This window comes from Lonchura striata, chromosome 10, assembly GCF_050655825.1.
Source record: "Lonchura striata isolate lonStrDom1 chromosome 10, ASM5065582v1, whole genome shotgun sequence".
NCBI lineage: Eukaryota > Metazoa > Chordata > Aves > Passeriformes > Estrildidae > Lonchura > Lonchura striata.
In genome coordinates, this window is record NC_140712.1 from 16,093,433 (window position 1) to 16,121,084 (window position 27,652).

Consider the following 27,652-nt stretch of genomic DNA (forward strand, 5'->3'; position numbering starts at 1 on the left):
GCACAATTAGAGATGAGGCTCACCAGCAATCTGTGCTAACATGTGGTGTGTATTATGGAAAAAGTTGATGAAATCTCAACTAGAATGTGGTCTGTGACTTGACTAACATCCCCTTCTCTTCTAGAAACAGTTTCTAATATAGAAAGGTCAAATTCTGCCCTCAGATGTCTCTCTGGAGTGCCAGTGAGACACAAGAGAAACATGCTTAAAATCTGAGGTGATAAATGTATAATACAAGTTATTCTTAAGCCATAGTAGCTACTTGTCCCTACAGTTGCAGCCATAAAATCTCAGTGATTAGTAAAACCTTTTAAGATTTCTCAAATGTAAAAGGCATACTGCTGTAACTGAGTTTAATCCTACCAAAAGCTACTTCTTCTTACAAACCCCTTCCTTTCCCTTTTTTTTTTTTTTTTTTAATTAGGGACAGCAGTGAAAGGCTGGAGGCTCATGCTTAAAATTCATCTGGCTACAGTGAACTAATGTTAGTCACCCTATAGGTGCCAGTGTGCTAATGGTATAATGTTTTGTAGTCTTTAGCTAGATACTGTGAAAAGGAGAATTATTTGCATAGATTTGAGGAAGAATGATGATTGATATGGAAGCATTTTCCTTGATTTTTTTTTTTATTATTTTGATATTATTTGGCAAATCTAATTTGTTCTTCTAAGTTTGTTTTGGTTGGCCTTTACCCTATTTACTTCAAGAATGAACTGTAAACATCTAGAGCAAATCATACTTTTAAGGTGGATTTGTGAATTTGTTTTCTCATACATATTTTTTAAATTACTTCCTAAAGATGTTTCTTCTAAAATGTCTCTTACAGGGCACAATAAAAGTATTTGTATTACTGCTCAAAGAAAATTATAGAGGTGTCATTGTGTTTGTACAATCCCCTTGAAACGACAGGCACATGCTTACTGAGATTTCAGATTGTGTAGATTTACAGAAGTTTGGCTCACACCTACATAATTCCCATGAATTATGGAGGAGCTTGCATGGTCTTCACTGATCCATAGTGAAGTGCATGGAGCATTCAAACCAGGAGGCTTTACATATTGTAGGGTCCTAATCTTTCTAAGGAGCTATCATTGATAAGAAATGATAGGTTTCAGTGGAGACAGAGCCTTACTGGGAAGGTTAACATCAGCTCTCTGCTTTACTTAGTTCCTTACCCTGTTAGTCCAAAGCCTGACAAGTCTCCATTCCAAAGCAGCCCGGGATTCTTAAGTGGTGATATCATCAGCGAGAGAAGATAAAGATCGACTGAACTAATGTGCTGAGGCTAGGAACAATGTGGCAGAAGTTAAAATTTAAAAAGCTTTCATTCTTCTTTGTTTGATTTTTCACACTGCAAACTAAATTATTCCCTTATCTGATTGAAAAACTTTAGCGTGGTGGTGTCTGCCTCATTCTTTTTGCAACTTGAAAGAACGTTAAATGCCTAAATCTTTTTACATCAAGAGAAACTAATTACATATACCTTGAAGATGATCTTTTATGCTTTCAGATCTTTATAGCTGAATTGAGCTGGAAAAGCATACTTTAAAGGCAGCAAAATTATTGTGTAAGGTGTAGTGGTTACCAGCAAGACACAGAAGTGAAAAGTAAATTGAGACTTGTCTTAAAACTCCTACTCCTTTTGAAAAATTCAGTCATGATGTTCTTATCTCTTTTTACCATTTAGCTTCTATCATATTGTAGTATCTGGTGATACAGGTAGGTATATACTTGATTTAGTATTCTTATCTTCTAGGGCAAGTCAGAGAAGGGTCTCAATAAAAGAAGAACCTTTGTAAATCTCATACTTCACCACCTCTGTAATAATTCTTCCTGAACCATCATTTGGTCTACTTTTAAAAGCACAAACCACCGACCTCTGAAGGTCTTACTATTATCTCACAGGCTTTTTTTAAGGCTTACTTTTGAGTGATTTTTTTAAGACCTTTCAAGTAGGATATTGATACACATCTGAGATCTGTGATCTCAAGTAGTATGTGCAAATTTCAGTGGTCTGGACAATAACTGAGTTTAAGATTTATGCATCTTCATAATTAAAGGAATTCTTCCCTTGATATATAATGTGGTACTTTGGAATTAGTTGTTACCTCTTCCTCTAAAATTATTCTGAAAACACATTAGCAGTTCCTTAGTAATCACAGTATGCAAAAAAAGAGTATCCAAGAATCATTATCAATTTTTTCCAACATTTGTTTATAAGACTTTTTAATTTAAATAGATTCAACATGACTGGACACAGCTCTCTGCTAGTTCACACACTTCAGCAATTAAAACACTCAGGTTGTAAGCCTAACAGATTTTGATGAAAACTGTCAGTTTTTTTATTTTTAGTGTAGTACTGATGCCAGACTCTTATATTTCATGTATTTTTGCCTTCAAATGTGAAACAGAAGAGGAACAAGCTTCAATTTTTCTGTATGACAGGAAAAGTACAGGAACGTGTTAAGAAAAGAGTGAGCCTGTCTGAAATAAGATTTGGTAACTTTATTTCTCTGGTTCACATTACACTGTGCAAAGAAGCTGTTCACCTCCCATTCTAAATCATTTTCATTTTACCAGCTGGAGAAGATCAGAATAAAATGGACCCATCCCTTTTCTCAGTCCCTAGTGGTGATGATGATCTAGCATTTGTTTTTCATTCAAACCACATGTTGAATAAGTGAAAAAGAGGAAATACATGCTGGTCATAGGTCAGATGCAACACAGAGTTTATACAGATTTATTTTCTTTGTAGCATCTGCAATCCTGCATTTAAAGCCATTGAATGTTGTCCTGCTTCCAGTTATTTTGAGGCAGGTTTTCTAATATAATGACATTTTGGGTTTTGGATTACCCTGCTGGCCAGGCATCCAGCCTGAGAGCTGGAGGAACAGCCTCATTCTGCAGCTGAATCTGCAGCAGAACTCAAACTCCTGAACTCAAACTCCTGCATGATCTCATAGGGTGGAAGCTGACCCTCTTTGTTTCTGGCCTCAAATGAAGAAAACTAAGCCAAAAAAAAAAATATAAAAAACTGGAAAAAGTATTAGGGTGATAATGGGGAGGTGGGGTGAAGAACTCCCTGGGCATGTAGGAGACAGTAAGGAGGAAAGAGCACAAATATACTGCAGTCTACAATGTGAATTTAATTTTTAAGCAGATATAGATTATGATCTGAAGGTTTCAGTTTTCTCCTAGCATTACAAGTTACACGCTCATTTAATTTATACTCCATTAGAACTGCAAAGCTCATTGCTTATGATTGAAAGAGCATCAGGAAAAGTGATTGTATAAATTGATATCAGCTTTATTTGTTGTCTTTATTATTCACACACTTCTAGTCATGTTTTAATAGCTTTGAGTAAATTATGAATGATGTGCAGTTGGTTAGGAATTTGAAGGCAATAATTTCACAGTCTCTTAAATGTGCCAGCCAGCCAAAACTCAGTATGCATTTACAGCAGCTATTTTGCAGATTTATAGCTAATATTTTTTCTATATTTTCTTTTATCACTACAATTTAATCTCACTTTTCTTCACCTTGTCAGCATTATAATGTATAATAGAATGAGAATTAATAGCCTACAATGGGATGAATTCATTTTTACAAGAATCAAGTTGGACAAAAAGTGAATCCCAAATGGGCACGAGGGGGTGGGAAGGAAAAAAAAGCATTCTTCACAACAATAATAATAATAATAATGAAACACTGGAGGAGGTTGCCAGCAGAGACTGTGCAGCCTGTACTGTGAAAACCTTGAGAAGAAGGTCCTGAGCAACTTGATCTACTTGTGAAGTTTACCCTGTTTTGGACTGGATGACCATTGCAGGTCTCGTGCAATCTAAATTTTTCTAAATTTAAACCACCAGAATTAAATCTGAGCTGTACAAAGGCTTGGACATATTAGAAGGGAAAAAAAATTCCTCATGTCCTTTCTGTTTTTCAGAGCTATAAACACGCCTTTTAAAATACTGAGGGAATGCAATGGGAACTGTGAGACTAAATATCAAATGTCACACCAGAGGCTTAAGAACCCAGTGTATGGACAAGTATCTTAACAGATACTTTATATGAACAGTGAAGAAGAATTCTTCAATCCTCCTTTTGTAATTAGAATTATTTCACCTTTTTTAACTTAATGGTCATGTTTTTAGTCTCATTTAATATGACAGTTGGTGATCTTTTTTTGTTGTTTTGCCTTTTTTTTCCCCCAATTTCTATTAGGAATAGGAGGCCTGCAAGATTTTGTGCTGAAGTCTGCAACACTATCAACATCACCTGCTTGTCCACCATTTACACCTCTCAACTTTGAAGCTACCCCGATTGTGCGAGTAGCAGTTGAACCCAAACATCCAAGTAAGCTTCCAGGAGAATGGGGATGGTAACACCAGCTCAGTGTGGCAGCAGTGCAGCTTCCAGCCCTCAGTGATTTGGTTAGTTCATGAGCTAGCCACTGAATGAGAGACTTGCCCAATATAAAATAAACCTGGAGGTTGCCTGGAGGGCAGCGTGAGTTGTTCCAGCTGCCTCGCTCCTGTCTCAGTAGGTGAGGAGACACAGGAGAAGCTGTTGTGCCATTTTGTGACAGTCAAACACTGCATGGGCTGACAGTTAGTGAAGGTGAGCAGATCTGTGGGTTCTGTCTGCTGCCCTTCTTCTATGGATGTCAGTAAGTTTGTAGTACTGCTTCTTGATGCCCCCACCCCACTTCCTGCAAAACAGAGTGGGATACCTCTGGCTTTATTTGAATTTCAGCCCAATTTCCATTTGTTGTTGTAGTGTTGGTAGAACCAAAATAACTGGCTTTATCTTCAGTTGCACAATACTCTTAACACTGAGATTACATGTTTTTTTAGAGAGCTATTGGACAGCTTTGGCAGCTCTTTGTTTCATGTGTTTGAGTATCAGATAATCATATATTGTACATCCTACATTTGTTTAAGCTGTTTTGAAAGTATTGGAAATTATGGGTTCTGCAAATTGTAGTATTAAGTTCAAAATATTAAAGGAATGTAATTCTAGAACTACTGACCAGTTTGGGGGTAATTTTTGTTTCTTAAGAAATGAAGCTGAATCATTCTTGCATCATTACTTAGTTTCTTCTCCTCAGTAGCTTCTGAATTTATGACCTGAACTTAATTTTTTAGGAGGACAAAAGCCTGAAAGTTTCCTGAAAAAGCCAGAAGTTTCCTGAAAAATCCACTGTTGCTTGCAATAACAGGAAGACAAGCAAAAAGTGGCCATTGCAGTTGCCCAGAGATCTGTGTGCAGTCTTGAGGTGGCCCTCTCACATTGTCACATGTGTGCATTGCACTAAACATCAGACCTGCTTCAAAACGACATCTGCTGATGTTGAAAAATGACTCATCTATGTACATTTTACAAAATTACAGCATGCCTTCACACATGTGAAAATCTTCCTGTATGGTTGCCATAAGCTCCAAAAGGAAAAAAAAAAAGTACTCATTACTCTGTGAGTTTAAATGCAGAGACAAAGTTGAAAGTCTTTGTTCAACTCCGTTGGCCATCTGAAATACCACTGCAGTTTTTCCACTTTGTTTTTTTTTTTTGGGGGGGGGGGGTTTGTTTTGTTTTGTTTATTTTTCAAGGATATTTTTCTATTACACCTTTTAAGCTCATCAGTAAATAAACAATATCATATTTCTTTTCATAGACTCCAAGTGAATGACCACTTTAATGTCACTCTTTCTTCTGAATATGAATATACATTCCTGGAAACCCCTGGGGTATTCTCTACTGCCTGTGTAAAATAAAAAAAGAATTCATAATTAATTTCTTTAAAGTGTGTTTATTATGAAAGGCTGCTGACATGAGGTGTTTATGTGTAGCTTTGATGTAATCTAGCCAAATTTGACTCAGCTGTGCTTGTTCATTCTCCATTAACTTTAAGACAGCTCATTTTAAACACCTTTATTTTAAGGGACAGCTGTGATTTGTTTCACTGAAAAGCTCTCACATTCATGATTTTTCCTCTTTTCAGATTTTAATTACTTTAAAGCTTTCTAGTGGCTTTCTAGTGGCTTCAAAATCCTTCCTGTTCTTTATTTGCAGTTATGCCTTCTAAGTAATCCATATAAAATACTTATATTTTAGTAAAGTTAATATTATTTATTTATTTGGAGCATTTTAAGCATTAGCAATTTAGAAGTTACTACACTTAGTTATAAAAGATTGCAAGGAAATAAAATTATTTACTGACAAATGACTTAAAAGTTGTAATAGATAAAAAGGTTATTATTTGATAATTTGTGAAAATGAGCAGTGAAGTCCTGAATTTTTTAATCACTTCATTTTGATAAAATTCAGGGGTTTTATTGGGTGTGAGCTGTTCATAAGATGTATCTGAAGTTACTTGTGTATAGGAAGCAACATAGCACAGTCATAGTCAATAGGTGACTTGTTCTGAATAGGTGACTGAACCTGCTGTAAAGCTGTGTAAACAAAAAATGTGCAATCCATTGAAGTGTGGTGTTATATGGTTATATTTGTATGATGTGAATTTTGTCATCAGTACATAAATTGTTGGTGACAAATGCTGAGTGCAGCTTATGTTTTCAGTTGGTGCTCTTAAACCACGCTGCTCTCTGTGACTCATATGCAGAAAATTGCCCACTGCAAGTTTTTGTGTATTCCTAAAATACCTATTTGTGTTCAGGCTTCCATAAAAATGAGTGTTACTACTTCTCAGTTTAAGTCTATCCTATTTTGAGTATTTCTTTCCCAGTATTCCTTTGTTAATGATGCCCTGTTTTGCTAGGTGATATGCCTCAGCTCGTCAGAGGGATGAAACTTTTAAACCAAGCTGATCCATGTGTGCAGGTTTTGATCCAGGAGACAGGAGAACATGTGCTGGTGACAGCAGGAGAAGTTCATCTTCAGCGCTGCTTGGATGACCTGAAAGAAAGGTTAGAGGGGCAAGGAGGAAGAAATATTTTTAGTTCAGTAGGTGTCTGTTGTATTTCTCTGTCAGATGGATATCTTTGATTTATATTCTGGTAAAATAGAGCTTTATCCACAAACAGTTTTTACCATTGAGTCATAAATGTACCTTTTTGGAGCTATAAAATTATCTGCAGTTTGGCAGAAGGCACTAGTTTATCACTTCTATGTATCTAACACAGACTTGGGGCACTTTCTAGAAATTACAAATTGCAGTACTTTCAAGAGTCTAATTAAGAATGTAATGTGGCATTTATACAAAATAAAACCTGAGGAGAATTAGGTCTGACAAATGAACTCTGAAAAATCATAAAGCACCAAGACCAAAATTGTATGTACACACTCTATCCTGTGCCTTTTCTCACTGATTTTTTTTTTCAAATGTTAATCTGTTCTCATTCATGAGTAGTATTTTTTGCAAGCACACATACACACATTTAGTATCCTCTAATGTTTCTTCAATTGCAGAAAAACAGATATCTGAAACAATCCCTTCCTGTAACTTCATTTACTAAAACATTTCTGATGCTTCTGCCACATACTTTTACTGGCATTTTCTTCCTAAACCAAAGAGCAAACTTGATGAATGGTTGAATGTTTGTCTTACTGTACCCATACTCAGTTTAGTTAATATCAGACAACTGTAGTTTCTTATGAAAATTAGGCTGGATCACTTGTAAAAATGGATGTATGTTTTAATGGTTATTGTCATTACAATTTAGTGCAACGTATTTTTACCACTACTAAAAATGTTGTATTATTTATTGATACGTTTTGTTCAAATGTAATGCATTTAAGCAAAACTGGTTGTGCCTATCTTTAGCAGCAAGTTACATAGCAGGATTGTATTATTGGCAATGGTCCCAATCTGAAAAAAAGAAACTTAAAATAATACTCCATGACAGGATAATGGGATTATAGTGAGCAGCTAATAGGACTTAGTTACATACATTTATGTACATTTGCATCCCTAAACTTCTGTTTCATGTACATGATTTCAGAGGTTTTTATGAGTTGTTATCTAGTTTGTCTTTTGTTAAGAGAATGACAGCCTGTCAAAAGTGACCCTTTTGTACCCCTGTGCTTGTGGCATTGTGAGCAGAAACAAAAAACACCTGGACACACAGACAAGCAGAGCTCCCACCATTGTCCTGCCTGACTGTGGTTCATGATTTCTCAGTTGGGTACCAGCTTCCAGCAGAAATTGGGAGCAGGTGTGTTCACTATGGAGCTCATCCTCCTTCTAAACCTCTCAGGATTTGGCATATTTTAGTTGACATCCCTCACACACCAGCTTGTGGTGATGCCTTGGGAGGCTACCTAGAACAGAGGCTAGTATTAAAGAAATAAAGTAGGTTTTTCCTAAAAAGGCCTTCAAAGGATACCCCTTGGGCAGTACTAGAGCCTGGCTGAGGCTACACCCAAGATGGACTCTGAGTCATGAGTTTCACACCTTTTTAAGTTTTGGTTCTTTTCCATATTGGGGTTAATTGTCCAGTTACAGCTTCAGGTAATGAAATCCTCCCAGACTGCTCTCCTCAACTTGCTGTTGTTCGTATTTTTTGGGCCTGAAGCTTCAACAGTGTCCTTGGTTCTCAGGCTGGAAAAGGATTGTTTTGTCTGACTAAACTGTGTGGAGAACTTGCTAACACTTTATATGAAGTTCAGAGTTATATACTAATGCAGTACAGAATATGGAAAATATGAAAGCTGAAACTTAAGGCATCAGTGGGACAAGAATTGTCCCTTCCTTCTCTCCTCATTTTGTAGAAGAAAAACTCCATAATGGGATTCTTGTCTTGCTCCATTCCTCATGGATTCTGTGTTAATTCTGACAGTAGTAAACTGGCACTACTTAACTATTGAAGTGTGAAGAGAAGAAGTTGTGCTCTGAAATGTTAGTTTTAATTAGCTCTTTTTGTTTCTGTATAAATTAACTTTTCCTAAGTGCACATAATTTGGAAAAGCAAATGTTGAACTAGGGATCAAGACAGCATATAATAACCTAAAATGTGACCCACAAGTTTTTCCTCCAAAATATTGGCAAAGGTTGTGCAAGATGGTTGAGTCACACTTGAAGTAAGGGAGCAGGTCCTGATATTGGCATCTACTACAATTGCATCAACTGGGTTTTGCAGATTTGATCCTTTTGGACTCGTTACAGTAGTTGGGGAGATTCTGCTGAATTCAAACTACATTGCATTGTCAAGATTTTATTCAGACTTTTTAGAAGGTGCCTATTTAATTTTAACTTTCCCACTGTGTATTTAGAAAATTATGTTCAAGTGACACTTATTGTCAGAGATGTGGAGAGACATGGAAACAACTAAAATATTAGTCATCTGTATTCATCTGAATGATTAAATATGTTCTGCTTGATTTCACCAAATTTATATTTTTTCTTCCCAATTAGTTCTTTTTGAATGGAGTAAGAAATTAGACCTTGTAACTTTCAATGTTTTATTTTCTGCATTGTACAATATAAATTTTTAGAAATTTCTTTCCCAGGGACATTGCAAATACTAAGCATGGGGGGACTAAGTTACCCTTTTCAGAATGAGAAACAAAGAGAATTAAGGTAATGGTGACATGTGGGTGGGTTTGTGTTTGGTTTCTTGGTATAATGCAAATTCTTGAAAAAACTGCAAAAGAAATAAGTCTCCTGGTTCTGAGTCCCATGGAAATAAATCTTAAAATTGTATTTTCTTTTTTGATCACTGCCAAAATTTACCAGAACATAGGAAATTTGGTTAGTCCTTCTGTTGTCATTTAATGAACCTGCTCAGAACTCCTGGCTGGTTAGGAAGGATACATAGCTCTGATCTTTGAGTCTGTCAGATAATTAATAATTCCTCCTTTTTCCTTGCCATCATTCACAACATTTAACATACCTAAAATGTTGCACCTGACTTCATAGCATTAAGCTTTAGTAATAGTGATTATCAGACAAAGCTCTGTTGGGCTTTCCCAGTGGTTCGTCTTCTCTGGGCATGTCCCTGTGTGAGCAGATGTTCTGGCTCACACCAAGTGTCCATCTCTGTACCATGTCTGTGCAGTGTGGCCAACAGCAGGGGTGGGAGGAGTAAAACTGGAGTAACTGTGATGCTTTCCCAGGCCTCTGTCATTTTCAGTCCAGGGCCATTTGTGGTTTGGTTCCCAGTTAATCCTGGTCAGCCTTTCCCATACCCCACGTGGTTTTGTAGGTCACTGTTGCACCCTTGCAACATCTGAAGGCTTCTTGTGCTTGCGTTCCTTTGATCATCTTTATTCTCAGTTTTTTTCTAGTTCTGTTTCGTTTGAGGGCAGAGAACAGCACATACTTTCCACGATGTGGGTGAACCAGTGATTTATGCAGAGGCATAGCAATGCTTTTGCTTTTATTTTCTTGAGTTCCTTTCCAAATATTTCTGAAGACATAAAAGGCAGTGCTTCTTTTTTGAAGTACAGAAAATTTGGGTTTGAAATGCATTACCTAGTAATCTATGTTGCAATCAGTTTTCTTCATGAACATCTGTTCCATGTTAAGGCCATCGCCCTACCTCCCACCCCCAAGTTTAGAACTATTTTCAAGATTTTTAATTCTTAAACTTCATTTTGCAGGTTCGCAAAGGTGCAGATCAGTGTATCTGCTCCTATTATACCCTTCCGAGAGACCATAACAAGACCTCCCAAAGTTGATATGGTGAATGAAGAAATAGGCAAACAGCAGAAAGTTGCTGTCATACACCAAACAAAAGAGGACCAAAATAAAATTCCTGAAGGAATTCAGGTTGATTCAGATGGGCTTGTTACAATTAATACTCCAAATAAACAAGCTACTCTCAGTGTGAGAGCAATGCCACTCCCTGAGGAGGTAACTCGACTTCTTGAAGAAAACAGTGATTTAATTCGAACTATGGAACAACTCAACACATCTCTGAATGAAGATAAAAAAACACATGAGATAAATCAGAAGACTCTTGACAGAATCAAAGAATTCAAGCAAAAGTTGGAGAAAAGTCTTCAGGGAAGAAAGTGGAGAAATGCTGTTGATCAGATCTGGTCATTTGGACCACGGAAGTGTGGGCCTAATATTTTGTTACATAATTTTGAGGGCTATAAAAGATCTGTGTGGCAGTGCCTTGGGAACTCTGTGAAAGAAGTAGGTAAATACAGAGACTTTGACAACAGCATAGTAAGTGGATTTCAGCTGGCTACACTTTCAGGCCCCATGTGTGAAGAGCCTCTCATGGGTGTTTGTTTTTCAGTGGAAAAATGGGAAATAAATAAAGCTGGAGATACTCTGTCAAATAATAGGCAGGATTCAGGGGAACTTGATACCACAGAACATCAGCAAAATGAAGATAATACTCTAGCAAGCAGTTGCACTGATGAAGGTTCCAGAGCAAATGAACGCCAGGACAGGAACCAAAGTGGCACAGACTCACCTGAGAAAATGAGCAGACACAAAGGAGAATTACCACTTGCAGATTGTTATGGCCCTTTCTCTGGACAGCTGATTGCCACCATGAAGGAAGCCTGTCGTTATGCTTTGCAGGCAAAGCCACAGAGACTCATGGCAGCAATGTACACATGTGAAATCATGGCTACTGCAGAAGTTTTAGGTAAGGTTTTAGGAAAATAAATCTTTGCCAAGAATTTGCTTTCTGATTTCCAAGGTGAGGTTTTATACATGAGACTGAATCAGAAGGTGTAACTTCATTAAAGTTTTTGTCAGGAGTCTTAGAGTTCACCAGTAAGATGCTCCAATGACTTTCTAATGCTTGTAATATTTACACTGTTCTGAATGAGAATTCAGCATTCTTGCTTGTCTGAACCATAGGTATAAATGCTACACCTTTTTGAAATGCAAGATACAAAACGTTGCCTTTCTATGAAGTTTTTGTAAGACTAGCTTCAGTACCCATGAATATCAATACTGTGTCTTGTAATTAAGTGTAAGTTCCATGAAGAGAAGGAAAATCTCTCCTGTTTATTAAGGGAGTACAAGATCTTAGCAAATGCCATATCAAGATATTTTAATACAATAATACAAAAATAAAATCAGGGAAAAGAGTATTAAATTATTGTTACAGTCCAGTTGGTAGTTTTTTTGTTTTTAAGTAGCATCTTTATCCTTCTGGTATGCAAGTTTCTCAATGGTGTCACTAATATTACTTTACCACTTGCACCTACTTAAACTTGTTTTTATTACCTGCTTATGACACCACTTAACTGTATTTGTTCTTGGCATTTTCCATGGGAGTTGCTTGCACGCTGAATTTGATCCAAAGCACTGAGCTTTTCTTTAAAATGAACTTAAGCTACCAGCAATTTTACTTTGACTGTAATAATCATGGCACAAATTACAGCATATCCCATGTACAATAATTAAATATTTGGTTACTTGTAAAAAAATCTCAGCTGTTGTGCATACAATCATACTGATAGCAGTCCAAAGACCAAAAATTACAGTTGTAATGAAAATAAATGCCTTTGAGTGAGCAACTGTTTTGTGCAGATGATCCTGTTCTTTGCTGGAGGTACCCTGTAGTGGGCCAGGTAAAGGGTGTGCTGCCATGGGCTTATGGGCACATTACCCTAAATATCCCCTATGACAGGGAACTCTGGCATTTCAAACTCTTTTCTAATGTATAAGATTACTAATAGCTGTCAAAACTGGACTGTGTATTGTTCCGTGTTGCTGTACCAGAAGCACATTGGCACAGTACTTCTGAGTCTCTATATCAAGGTATAAGCAAGGTACCAATTTTTATACCTCAAAAACACTGTATAAATTGCTGTTTTCCAAACTACTCAGTACCCAAAAAGCATGATTTTTACACTGGAGTAATAAACATGCATTGGCTTATTGTGGCATAAACCCAAATGGAAACATGGCTTTTTAATTCATATATATATATATATATATATTTATTTAATGAATGTAATTTAGGACTCAGACATGCAGATTAATTAGTACAGTCTAATGAATGTGAATTGTGTTGTAATAGCCATGGACATACACTTAGTTCATTACAAATTCATGGGTTTAATTTTTATTGTGGAAACTTCAGCTAATAAATTGCATCCTCATTAGGAGGAGAGAAAAGCAGACCTTTAATGCACTCAGGGTTGGCAGTTGACATGTGTCAAACCACTGGCTTTTGTATCTTTATTCTTTCCTTTGGCATTCCATTCATTGATACTTTGGGAAGTTCAATATATCTCCATATAGATCTGCTTGTTTCTAAGATGGTAACTTCTGCAAAAGTGAGGTCTTTTGTGTTCTCAAAATATAAAACTTTTTCCATCAAGCTTTTCTGACAATATGTAACTTGAACTGAAGCTGAGGAGAGGGAATAGGACAGGGGGATAAGTGTTTTTCTTGTGTACTTATTATCTTGATCAACACAAATGTATTTGTTAGTTTTTGTTTGTAAAATACTTCCAAAAATATGATACCTACTACGAAGTCAAATATGGGCATTTTCACAGCTACTCTCATGAAGTATACACTGTATTTCAATAGATTAAATATTAACTTGGGAAAGAAAATTGAAATTATCCTTGAGTAACTTAAGACCGAATTTATTAACAAACTAATTGAACTCATTAAGCGTAATAAATATGTAGTATTTCAGAAAAACTAATTTTTTGTGATTAGAATAGCTTTGCACTATCTGGGACAAGTACCATGTAGGAATATGGTGATCCAAGCAAATTTCTACCAGTAGCTTAGATACAAGTCCTGAAACACAATAATATTTCTTAGTAATGATTCTCAAATATTTGGTAATAAGAAAAAAAGCAAGTTAGGCACATATTCTGGCAAAGTGCCTTTTTGAAACAGTAATATGATTGTCTGAAATGGACATAGATGGATTCATCCAGCAGTAATGTTACTCAGATGGTTCTGCACATTGTGTGGCAGAATATGTTGTTTGAATTTAGTGTGTCCATTTAATTGATTGACTTACAAAAAAGAATTTTAGCCAAAAAATGTTACACATTTTACTTAAAGCTGTACCTTCCTGAACGAATATTGATGTATTTCTCTTCATGGTGTATTCAGGATGTGAATATGTTGGCAAGCTGATGGGAATTGTGTCTCTGCAGGTCGAGTGTATGCTGTGCTGTCCAAAAGGGAAGGCAGAGTGCTCCAGGAGGAGATGAAAGAGGGGACGGATGTGTTTATTATTAAGGCAGTCCTGCCAGTAGCAGAAAGCTTTGGCTTTGCTGATGAAATCAGGAAGAGAACCAGTGGGCTGGCCAGTCCACAGCTGGTGTTCAGCCACTGGGAGGTAAAAATATCTATTCATTCCATCTGTTTTGGTGATCTATTTCCTGTAGATGTGGCAGACTGGAATAATAAGCAGAAAAGGTTAAGTTTTGGTCAAGACATTTGATTAATTCCTTTTTGAAATGAGGAAAAAAGCCTTATATTATTTCTTTTTGTAGACATGCTGTTCAGAAATGTATTTATATTTTGTTTAGATGGGATACTTTTTTATTTCAATAGCAAGTAAGTCTTTCATAAATGAAACTGTTTCTTTATAGATGTGTTTTCCTGTATTTATGTGCCCTTTCTCATGAGTTCTCTGGTAAACTTGTTTAGGGAATGAAAAAAAAGTCAAAACCACAAAACAGCCCCAACCTACCACTAACAGAAAATAAATGTATCAGTAAATCTAATGCACATGAAAGTTAACCTCTTATGGTCTAGCAGGCATCTTCCATATTCCAAGCCAATATAAATTTTCTTGATTAAAAGGCAAATTAATAGTTTTAATTCTCTCAAAATTAAATTTGTTGATAGTAAGTAGTGGTGCCCTCAAAATTATTCCTTTTGGTCATCCTTGTCACTTAGAGAAATGAAGAGTTGAATGTTAAGGCGTAAATCAAGTGGGAAGTGGGAAAACTGGTCAGGAATGTCACCAGCTGAAAGTGCAGTGTAGTTTGTTCCTATGATGTGGAGAGTAGATATTCAGGGGGAAAAAATAAAAGCTGTAAATCAGAGCTTGTTCAAGACAAACACACCTGCATCGTCAGGCTCCTCAGAAGACTCCACTGGAAAAGCTAAAAATGGCTTCAAGGGCAAAAGTCAGTGGGTATAAACTTTTCACCTTATATTTTTAAAATAACTTCAAAGTCTATGTTTTTCTGGATTTGGTTGGGGGTTGTTTGTTTGTTTGTTTTGGTCAAGCCTTCCTTTATTTGGTGTTAGAAGACAGTAGAATCTTTTGTAAATGGATGAAAAAAACCTTTGTTTGTTTGATCCTTGATTTATTTTGTCACCTCAAATGTCAAGTCTCTGAGTACAGCCAACTGTAGATTTTTGAGGTCAGTGACACTCCCTGCAATTGCCAGCTATGGGCTGCTTTACTTGCTGAAGTATGTGCTACTTTTTCACATGGTGTGGATTCTTCATCCACAGCTAAGTTGTCCCACTAGGTGGTATCTATAAAAACTCCACTAACTGTATTTCTTTCAGCTGTGTCAGAAATGTAATGTGGATGATAATGGAAAAGGAGGACCTCTGCAAACTGGCCACGTGCTAGCAAAAGAGTTGGGAAGAGTACTTGAAAGAATACTTGAAACAGTACACTTGCAAAAGTACATTTTGTCTTGCTTGGCAGTGGTGCCTTACTGATGTTAGTAAATGCCTGCACCAAGGACTTAGCTCTCCTCCCTTACATTGATTTATTTAATCTTTTGTAACTAAGTCCACCTTCACATAGAACCACAAAAGGAAAAACAGCTGCACAGAATGCAGAAAGGAAAAAAAAAAGGGACAACCCTTCTCAGATGGTGTACACACACACAAAAATAGAGAAACTGCATCTTTTGAGTATAAGGATTTTTGTTACAGCCAGTTGCAGATTAGGTACCTCAAACCAGTGAGTGTTGGCTGTACTGTGTACAGTAATTTTGTCAGTTCTGGATGGTCTCCTCTGAAGTACTGCTGGTGAGGTTTTGTGCCTTTAGTGGGCTTTTGTCTGAGCCTCTGACATCAGTGCCCTAAAGGAATATCAGCTAATAGGACATCAATTCCAGCTAACCAAATCTAATGGCAGCTTCTTTAGGATTTGTAGCTCCTCTGTTCCAGCACTAAGCAAAAATGAACCCGGTGGCTCTAGGCCTCCCCTTCTATCCCCAAGCTGTGGTGTGTGCATTTACTCTCAGATATTACAAATTTCACATAAGAAGATATTCACACATAGTTATAGATACTCATAGGACAGAAGGATTTGAACAACTGGCAGCATGTTCTAAAACTGACCTCTGAGAGAAATTATAATTGCAGCTAGTATGTTAAATGCATTGGTAGTAGGAAAATTACTGTGCAAGCAGTCACCTTTCCACCTGGGAAATCCTTCAGTGGGGGAGGATTGGGTTTTTTGTCTCCATGAAAGCCATGCTCACATACTTTTGTGATAAAATAAGCCTTTTTACTAAGCTATGAGTAATATTATCTCTGTGCAGTGATGGCAGAAGGAGTGCACATTACTCTCACACCATCAAGACAATTTCTAAATAAATACAATTTTCAGAATTTCTAGTGTTAGTATGACCAGAGAAACCATGACAATTGTATCTCAGCTCCTGTTTCTTCTTCTCTTTGAGTTCTGCACTAAGTTGCATAAAGTGTTGGGCATGACTTTGACATTATCACCTTCCTGATGAATTATGGTAGATGTATTTACATGATAATCACCAGCATTTTATTTGAATCCGAAATTCAGTGCATCATTGTGTAAGATAATATGATGTGAACTTTGTGTAATCTTACACTACTTTTTCCTTAGTGTTAAAACTGTGTTAGTGAGAGTGTGGTTGCTGCTTTAATTGTACACTCTCCAAACCCTTCCATGGCATTCTGAAAGAGCTCTGTGCTGCTGCTGTTTTCTCAGTGTGCTCAGCTCATTAGCTGGGACATGTATTTGTCTGCACAAATTCCTTCTAATGTGTTATTAACCCATTTTACACAAAGTGAAATAGACAGTTTGGGGGATTTTTAAACTTCCAAACACTTTGTCCCATGGAAATCACATGCATATAGTGTGTTTAAAGAGGTGAGGTTTGAGTTCACTCTTTCATTATATTTCCTTATATTTGTAGACTCTGAATACAGGAAAGTCAATGATAGAGCCTACATTTAAATGAAGCCATTTTGGTCTCTGGGGGAATGATATTGCCATTTTTTTTAAATTCAGTTAATGAATGGGTTTTGTGTAGTTCAGATTGCTCCAGCCCCAAGGGATGGAGCAATACATATATGGAGGTCTATCTTGTCAGATACTCCTTTTTTATTAATGTCTTCTGGCATGCTTATGCAATTTATTTGTGCCTGTAAAGAACAGCACCAAGGAACCATTAATGGGAGTTTTCAGTTTAGTCCCATCTTAAAAAAAACTAATTTTAAAAGTTAGGCAAATGTTAGGTGTGTTGGGTTTACTTGGCAGTACTTTCAAACTCGTTATATTTTTTTTAAACTTTGAATTAATACTACACCTTCAGTTAATGTATGTTTTGGTTTGAGCCTTTTTCTTTTGTTCTCAGTTCGTTGCAGTTAAATCTTTTACTCAGTCACGTTATTTTTATCTTAATCATAAGGTTTTGAACAAGAATGTATTTGTGATTGCACAATCCTTAAGAGTAATGGAACTCTGATCCCATTTGGAAAATCTGTGTTAAAAGTAAAAAGAAATAATACATGTGGCTCTATTCAGATGCTGATTGAATTTTCAGCAAGGATTGTCAAAGACATCTACTAGTTGTAAAGTTGTGAAATGTATAGTATTCCTGTTAAATCACATCTTTGCAATTGCATGAAGATTAACTATTAAACATACTTTTCTTCTTGAGGGGGCATGAGTGAACTGTAAACACATTTAATCAGAATTCTTTGTCATTATCCCTTCTAAGTAGAATAGTGCCTAGAACATGCCTCAGGGCTCTGGAGAAAGAGAAGGGCTGTGTGTAATAATTGCTAGGAATATGAGACTTGTGAATGTGGAAGTTTTATACTCTGAATTTTAATTCATGCCTTTCAAATTGTAAGTCATTTTACAGCTCGGAAGATGGGGCTTAATATAGAAGTTGCTGGATTGTTAGGCTTGCATTAAACAGGAAGCAGGCTGAGGTAATGAGAGAGAATCTATTCTAGGTTTGAGCTGTACCTTTACATACATTATTGCACCAGTGACAGTTTGGGCACATAAATGAATTCGAGGAGTAACCTGGAACCTTTCAAATATAAAAAGCTCATTGTTTTGGCAGGAGCATCTGAAGCTAATTGAAACAGTAAATAAGAGTGGTAGGGGTGTGGCTTTAATTCTCTTTCTCAATACATGCTTCTTAAGTAACAGGAAAAAATGCAGCAGTAGAGTCACACATGTCCTTTTTTTGTTTCCAGTTACCAAATTCCCATTAACAGCTCCTGGCTGAAGTCAAGGGTAAAGCTTATCTGTCACTGTTTGAGACACAAACAAGGATGAAGCTCCTGAGCCAAAGTAAACTTGTATGAGTTTATTTTATAGCTAACTGTGTAAATGTTCATTATAACAATATTTCTTCTAAGAGGAGTTCTTGTATCTAACCAGGCATTTTCAGGCCTTGGCAGTCTCCATTATATTGTGAGTGGAAGCTCTGAATTATGGGGTAGTTTTGGATGCTTTTATTTGCAGGGTGTCCACATCCAGTACATTCATGTAGGGTATTCTCTGTTCTGGAAGCACACTGCCAGTACCCAAGTGGCCTTGAATTTGCTTGTGCTCAGTGCAGAACCACTTGTGCAGCATTACCCAGCATATTACATGTGGTTTTCTTGAAAAACAGTAGGTAACTATTCATATGCACCTCTGAATTCTTAGTTTCTCAGGGCTACTTCAGATGCTCATATCAGCTGTACCTTTCTCAATTGCATAGTCTGTGTCAGTGTCATTGTCATTACTAGGTGATAGACAATAGACACCATTTGAACTGTAAATGCTCTTGAAATACCTTACCTTTCTGCCATCAAATTTTCAAAGGTAGAAAGGATTCTGATCCACTGGAGCCCATATCATCTTTGAAATTGTGCATAATAGTTTTTTTTTTTTGGTTTTTTTTTTTTTTTTACAGAAGAAAGAACTTCTGGCATAATGTTTTTCCTGGCTTGCTGATGGCTGCTGTGCCCAGTCAACACTGAGTTTAGTGTTTCTTGGCATTTCTTACTGAGCAATTCACAAAGGCCATAATGTTGCTTGCTGGTCTTAAAAATCTCCATCAGTGTAAGACTGCTCTTTCTTTCTATTCATGGCCCAGCTCTAAGGCATTTTCCACATTGATGATATTTGGCTCAAAAGAAATTTTGTCTTCATCAGTCAGTAAGGACCAGTAGGATAAATGCTACCAGGAGCATGGCTGTGTTCCCAAATCTGCCTGACCTTTTGGATGAACTAGGCAGATCCCTTCTGTTTGCTTCTGGTGCTTCTCTCAACCTTGTTTTGCATAATTAGGCTGCCTTAGGCAGAAACTGTTTCTTACCATCATTTTGTGAAATACACTAGACAATGGGACCAGGATCACTATTGGAGCCATCTGGGTGACACTGAAATGCAAATAATAAATCATCCTCAAATTAAGCCTTAAAATTCCAAGTCCTCTTGAGTTGCAAGTGGTCTGCTCTAATTCATGTCTTAGTGAAAAGCTTGGTTAGCTTACATAATAACTTGCAAGATTAGTACACACTGTATAATTTATCAGTATTGACATTGTATGCTCACAGTATTTCTATTTTTGTTGATTATTATTACAGGTATTCAGATTATGTCTCTCATAGAGATACAAGCATTTATAACTTGAATTATTAATGTGTCACTGTTAAGCTAAAAGAGAGTGATATCTGTTTTGCCTGTGCTACTCTGCATGCTCTTACTAAACAAGTCTTAGGACACTTCATTGTTTGGGTGTGTTTGTTTAAATAGCTGTTATATTTAATAAAACATCTTGCTTTAGAATGGTTTGTTCTTCTGAAGAATACTTTTTGCTTACAACATTTGAAGTAATCTATTCACTTCTTTGAAATACCTAATCCCAGCTGACTTCATTATAAACAGTTTTATTTATACCTAGAGTGGGTTCTGCAGTGAGCAATGGGACACCCTTCATGTATTTGACTGGGACTTTTTCTTTAAAGCATAATGGAATTCTACAGGTATGCTTATAGTCATACTTTAAACTAATTGTATCACTCAAGACTTCTAGAAAATAAATCAATGAAGATTAATTTTAAATGTTTCTTAATTTCAATGCTTCTTTAATAGGAACATTTCCATCATTTAGGCATTGTGTTTACAATAACAGATTTAAGAACTGTATCAGCTGCTGTGCACTGATTCATTTTTCTGTGTTGCCTTGTATATGGTCTCATTTAGAGAAAATGCTTGTTTTCTAATAGAATAAATGCTGGTCCAGTGATCTACTGCATGGATCTTGATTTATAGTTCACTTTTTAAAATAAATGTCTTTCAGAAGAGCCTTGCAGATGTATAGAAATACTTGGTTGTGTTAAGGAGGAAGCACTTTGTTGTGTACACTTGAAGGAGTAATTGTGTATGTGCTGGGCTGTTTATAGTTAAGGCTGATGCTGTCCCTGACAGAGAATTCTGATATTGAGTGATAAATAAGCACAGGCCACTGTCTAGTTCACACTGTTAAAAAGAAAAATTCCCAAGTCCTAGAAAAATTCCTGGAGAAAAGGTGTACTGAATTTGCTAGTTACCAAGTCATGCACAGTATGGTGGTATTTGAAAATGTACTTTATCATAATGCTAACAATACCATAATACTGTTGGTTTTACAGAGTCTTATTCCTAATATTAGTGCCTCTTGATCTCTTCTTTGGGGCACAATATTTGGCTGTGGTAATTTTCTTTTCCCCCCTGCTCACACTGACAGAGAGAGACAGACCTTTGATAGAAGGTTAACTGAATTGCTTCAGCCCCTTAAAGATTTTTCATCTGTAGAAGGCATATTATTTTGAATGTCTGGTTCTCTTTTGATTGAAGGTTTTGTTTAGGAATGTAACTTTTTGAAAAGGTGTTGTCAAGATGCTTTCACATTTCTGATTTTAAGGGGGGGTCTTAGGCTATATGTTTTAGTTTTGTACTGAAAAAGTAGTATATGGAAACATTTAAATAATTTTAAATTAGAAGTGGCATATAACAATAATGTTTCTGGGTGTCTGCTCTGCTTTGATCTTGTGGGTTTTTAAGGATCCAAAGTAAATGCCCTCTGTGAAATAACTATACCATATTCCAGAAGGAATGGTCCATTTAGAATCTAATTCATCGCTGAGGGCTTCATCCAGACAAAAAACTCAATTCCTGTTACAAATTCCAGAACCATCCCTGTGAGGTTCCCATGAATACAAACAATAGCTCAGGACCTAAAAAGCTTCTTAGCTCTGATTCCAGGAAGCCCAGACCCACCATTCTGACAGTTCCCATTGTAAGGAAATTGATGACAATGCTTTGGGACCGTTCTCCTTTTGCATGCTTGCACTGTATTAACAGAGCAGGGGAATGATGGATTCCACCTGCTGTGAACATTTGCCTTGATGCATTAATGTGATATGAATAAAGAAGAACAGTCTGGATTGTGCCTTTGCCTTCACTCACAGATTCAGAACTTTCAAAAAATAAAAACTTCCTACTTCTTTGTTTGGGTAACTGTTTCAGTAACACCCCTGTGTGTCATAATAGGGTTACAGTGACTTCTTAAAGATGATGGCCTAGGTTTCTCTTTCCCATTGCTTAACCATGGCATGGTAACACATGTGCTGATTAATTTATCTTTTATAGTGTATCTGTACCATTTAGGTAGGTGTAGTTCTCTAACAGAAATTTTCTAATACCACCAGATCTTGCTCTAGAAGCAGTGTGTAGTGGCTGAATTATTTAGACAGGTTGATGAGGCAAACTAACTCCTGAGGTAGTTCTTTGAAACCTAATTAACCTCTTTACTGCACTGCTCTGCATCATGTAGCAGTACAAGGTTCACCCAGGATTCTGTAACCCTGTGCTGAAATAGCTTTACCCTTGCTGGCTAGTAAATACTGAATAGTACATTTAAACCTGCTGTTATGCTGACTTCCCTGAGACCTGTTGAAGCATAAAGAATTCTTGTCAGTGGAAGAAATATCCAGTGCAAAACTTAAGTAGGGCAAGTGTTTCATCAGTTCCTGAAAGAGCCAGTCTGTTGAACCTGGGGATTTTCTTAAACATCCATCACTACAGTATCTAAATATTTACAGGTAGATTAGATCTGTAAGTTCAATTTTGTATACTTTTGGACCCCTGTGTTATATTCATTCTTCAAGAACTGCTCTCTCACTGCTTCTCTCTGGACATAATTTCTGAGCATTGCATTTCTTGCCAATTAAAAAAAAAAATGTCATCAAAGGGCATAGTAACAGTCTTGAACTTACCAGTTTGTAGCTGTATAACCTCCCTCAGTCTGAAGCAAATCCACTGAGCACCTTTTCTTCTTCATGTGTTCTTAGAGTTGGAAATTTTTGTTTGTTCAGCTTTTTAGGCAGATCATGAAAGGGAAAGTCCACTATAGCTTTACATCATTAAGATGTTCAGAATGAGCATCACTACAGCTTTATCAAGTCAGCATGCGATCTCCACTGCCCTTTCTCTGTATTTCTAGTGCATAAAGTATCAGTGAATCTCTCAAACTCTCATAGAGAGGGGAACATTCTTTTTTATTGATGTAAGCTTTAAGTTTCTGTGTATTGATTATAAGGCCCTGTGCAAGACATCATAGTGAATATGACTCAAGCAGATTCTTCTGTGGTTAGGCAGTTCTTACGTTTATGGTGAAAAATAAACACATAAAAATTTGGAAAGCTGAGTTTCAGGCTGTTTATTTCTGAGCTCTACTTGCTTTTGGTTTTCAGCCAGACAACCCTGTGCATAGTTATTTCCCATGTAAATAATTGAGATTGGCTGTCACTTTCAGCACTTAATTTAACAAGTCTGTACATGTGCTTAACTGTAGCAAACTAGAACTCTTTTTGTTGGTTTAGCTTTACATCCCATTTTTGCAAGATTGAACCTACAGTATTGCCTAATACAAATTAGGCTGCCATAGTCATTCTGCTAACTCCCCATAAAGTGTAATTTATGTGGTTGTGTTGGAGTTAACATGAGGTATTAAATTAGGACTCTACGATTGTCCATGTTTCTGGGGAAAATCATCCATTTTCAGTCATCATTTTTTAATTCTTCTTCTTTCTAGTTTGTATAACCTGAGCTCTAGGTTATTTTGCTTTGGTTGAAGCACCATATGGCAATTGAAAGGATTTGTCAGAAGAAAAAGTTTGCAAAGGTAGAAAAGGCTTATAGCATTAAGCTAAAATTGGTAAATTAGGAAAGTTTGTTCTCTCCTTGTCAGTTATTAGTGCTAGTGCTAATATTTCAGAAATTATTATAGAGTAATGTGCTCAGTTGTTACAACTATCGTGATTCTTGCAGTAACTAATACTTGTCTGGACTGCTTTTTCCATGAGGATTTTGTTTAAGAAATTAATCTGGTATTACCTTTGGGGTTTTTTTTAGTAAATATATTAACTGTAACTGCCTCTTGTGAGGAAATCTACAATCAAGAAAATTAGTATTTTTGAAATCTGCAGTAGTACCTGTGTAACATTATACAGTCAGTTCCATCCCTTCCTAATGTTTGTATTTAGGGTTCTCTGTAATACTCTCTATGTTAGTCTCACAAGTGTGGGGTACAGAGGATGAACTGGAAATAAAGATATGTCCAGTTATGACCATGTTAGATCTAAAATCTATTCTAGAGAAGGGCTACAAAGCTGCAAGAACAGCTCTGCTATATGTGTTAGAACCAGAAACAGTGATTTTTAAACCATCTGTCCAACTCAGGATTGGGATTGGAAAACATAGGGCACAGAAATGAGCAGAAATCTTCAGTTCTGATAAATTCTAATACAATTGTTGTGTGATAATATTCTATATAAGGACTTCCGTCTTGGAAGTTGAGAGTTTTCTGAACATTATTTGGCACTATTTGCTGATGGGCAGTTGAAATTGCTTTTAGAAAAACTTGGACAGATAACTGCAGTTGAATTTGAAAAGTTATTGTGGGCTTCTTTGGGCAGAGCTGCAGAGTGTGTCTTCGGTCTTGTTTTCTGCTTCCATGGCGAATTGCAGGCTTTCCAGACAACCTGATCTCTACTTTGCTTTCTCTACTTCAGCAGTTGATTACTTGAAATGTGCTAATAAATTTGTGCTACTTTACTCTTTTTTTTGTTTGTTTCCTTTTGTAGATCATTTCAAGTGACCCGTTCTGGGTGCCAACGACGGAGGAGGAATATTTGCACTTTGGGGAGAAGGCGGACTCGGAGAACCAGGCCCGCAAGTACATGAACGCAGTGAGAAAGAGAAAGGGGCTCTATGTGGAAGAAAAAATCGTGGAGCACGCTGAGAAGCAAAGAACTCTGAGCAGAAATAAGTAGCTGTGTCTGCCCCCTTTCTCTCCTGATCTGTGGGTGGGGTATTTTATATGCAGCAGATGCAAAATTTCATTTGGACTTTGTTCTTTGATACCATTTTTCTTATATGCTTTGTCTGTGGCTTATGTTTAATAAACTTAAGCCTTTCCAACTTTTGTACAGAGAAAATAGTTTATTTATTGAAATAAAATAGAAGTGTATTCACTGCAATTGGTCTCAATTTTTAAAATTTAATGCCCTATTGAATCTCCTGTCACAAGGATTAGGAACTCCCAATTCAATTTGTTTCTTTCTGATTTGTTGCATGTAGTTACAGTAAGAGCTGGTTAACTAGCTTCTTGCAAATAAACCATGCACTGAATTTAGCTCCTTAATGGTTTTGACTGTTTTTTTAAATTAATTTCTGTAATGTATTTGTTTCTTACCTATAACTTTCATAGTTACCTGTATATAAATAGATGTAAGTAAGCCTATTAGGAATTTCTAAACTTTTTGTTTTACTCCATTCCTCATGTAAGCAGTTATTAGAGCAGTAATATATCTTTATATCTTTTATCTTTTAATATATCTTTAAAGCAGAGGGCAAAAATAGTATATGTGGAAGACAGCTCTGCAAAAAGCTGAGCAAGATTTGTCTTGTTTTTCCTCCTTAAAACACACCTTATTAAAAACTTCAGCTTCCACAGACTCCAGGTGAGACGAGCGAGTATCTCCAGAATAAATGAGAAACTGGACATCAATTTTCTTCACATACTTTATGCAGACAGTAAAGTACATTGTACTTGAAAACTCTGGAAGTAAAGCAGCACTCTTGATTAGAGAGGGCTTCCTCAAATATATCTGTCTGAAACGTTTTTTCATATTTAAATCTAGTGCCAGACAAGTTCCATTTACAGATGGGACTAGAAGCTTTCAGGTCTGCTTAAATCCTCCCACAGTGTGACTTGGCAGCAAAACTCGAACTGGGAGCTCAAGTGACTTTTCTCCTGGCCCTGATCATATCAACCTAAATTCTTCAGGGAAGGTATCTGATAGTTTTGCTTCTTCTATTAGGCTTTCTCCTTTCTAACTTCAGTTTGGTTCAGAATGCTGTGTAAATTTTTCTGTGCTTCCTTTGGAAGCAGAAACAGAAGAGCACATGGAGGAGAGGATGTGAATGAGCTGGACTATTTTGTCATCACCATTTTTTTAAATGCATAATTTGAATTCTCACATAGCTTCTGATTCATTTCGGTTCTTGTTCATACCAGACTGCCTGTGAAAACCCAAGAGTTGAAACTAGGCAAGAGTGTAGTTTTCTTTGTTGCATCATGTATAGGAGAGGGACAGTCATGAAAACAGGAGTAAGGGCTTTTTAGTACCTGTTGTAATGTTGGCACATTGTCCTTTGGTATTCATAAAATGTTTTGAATTTGGTCCTTGGAGTAGACTCTCTTATTTTAAACCATACATAGATATGTTGGAATAGTGATAAAAAGTGTGTGCTTTTCATACTGTGTGTTTCTTCACCAGTTCTACTGCAAATCTGCAGTATCTGTGATGTGCTGCTTCAGTACAGCCCTGAGAAAGAGAACACTTCCAGAGCTAACATGAGTTGTCTGTCTAGGCTTTGCTGATCTGACTGGTGTTGAGACAAATAGTTTACATGCAAGATAAAATATTTACATGTAAATACCAATTTGATTTAGCAGCGTGTCTGAAGTTTGGGCTCTTATCTACTTGATGTGGCTTAGTCATATCCTCTGTTGTCAGTGTGTGCTTTTTGATTTGTTTTGTGCTACTTTGGATCTACTCAAAAGTGGAAAAGATAAAAATTAGTATTTATTTTTATAGCATCTATTAATAAACTGAAAAGGTTTTGTTTTGTTTTTTTACAGCTGCATCATTCCATGGTCATAAAACTCCTGCAAACCATGACTAATGAGAGGAAAAAATAGATACCATGAAATAGTGTGGTTTGGGCTGTTTGACAGATATTTTCTATTTCAACAGATGCTGTTTTCCTACAGGAGCTTTATTATTTATTTATTTGTTGTTTGTTTGTTAATTTATCCTTTCTTCTCCTCATCCCTCCTCCTTAATTTCCTATTTTAACAAAGATTAAATGTATAACACCCCACTGGTTCTTTAGAGGAATATTTTTATTATCATCTTACTTCTTTTTACTGAAACTGCTTATATTTGTAAAGACTTGCTGGTTCTGGAATTTGAAAAAAAAAAAAAAAAAAAAAGGCAAAATTTAGTAGTGTTTTCCTGTTAGCATTTTCATGGCCTTGTAAAAGCCTTGTCCTTCACCCTTAGAAAGTTACATGTCTCACTGTTCTCCAGTGAGACATCTGGATGCATTTTTTTCTCCCAGAAAAGCTGCTGGTGTAAAAGGGTAACAATAAATAATAATTTGCCCAGGCAGCAAAAATAAAACTTTATTCAGAAGCCCTGCATTTCTTACATGCTCACACAGGTTTGCTACCCCCTGAGGAGGAGGGGAATTCAGTACTGTTACAAGATTTTTTTGTGAAGTGGCCACAGAGCACAGCTAAAATCTGCATCTTCTCAGGTGGAATTACAAATGGAAGGCAGACTGTTCATCATCACCAGTTCAGTGCTGGACTGGCTTTTTCCTGTCTGTGGAGAGCTCTTTCCAGATTTTTTTCATATGGCTCTTTTACACTGTAATAAGTAAGGTAATGAATAAATCACTGTTATATCACTGCTTTCGGAATGATTTATGCCAGTGAGAACTGCTACCCTGGAGTATTTTGTATCTTTTTTGGTTTTTTTGCTATAGCAGGGGCCTCAGAGTTAGAGACAAGCCTTAAGGAAACTTCTGGGCTTTAGAGATGATTCCATGACAGTTATATGGGTCATTGTCCCTTCTGCCATATTTTCATGAAAACAGTAATTCTGGATTATAACTTTCTTAAAATAGAAGAAAAAGCCCACACTGTTTATCTGAAAAGATGGCTGTGGAGTAAGCAACAGGCTTTTCAGAGGGGTAGTACAAAATGATCCCTGGCTTTTTTAACTCAGTGTGATATTTTTATGGCGTTTGGAAAACAACATCCAGTGGTCTTTTCATTGTAGGATTCAAAAAAATAGATTGGAGTGGCAATCATGCAAGGCTGCCTAAATGCTGTCTTTGTGGACCTGTAAGAAGGTTGACCATGAGGAAGAGGCACATT

General features: G+C 36.6%; 1 protein-coding gene across 1 annotated transcript in view; it reads left to right on the top strand.

Annotated features, from left to right (window-relative positions):
• The window catches only part of EFL1 (elongation factor like GTPase 1), a 66,298-nt gene extending 39,709 nt beyond the window's left edge, over nt 1–26,589 (top strand). The window contains exons 16-20 of the mRNA XM_021537581.4: nt 4,226–4,357; nt 6,780–6,927; nt 10,562–11,565; nt 14,060–14,244; nt 24,285–26,589. Coding sequence (XP_021393256.3) covers nt 4,226–4,357; nt 6,780–6,927; nt 10,562–11,565; nt 14,060–14,244; nt 24,285–24,473 — 1,658 coding nt within the window. The 3' untranslated portion in view covers nt 24,474–26,589. The remainder of the gene's footprint in view (nt 1–4,225; nt 4,358–6,779; nt 6,928–10,561; nt 11,566–14,059; nt 14,245–24,284) is intronic.
• The last annotated feature ends 1,063 nt before the right edge of the window (nt 26,590–27,652 follow it).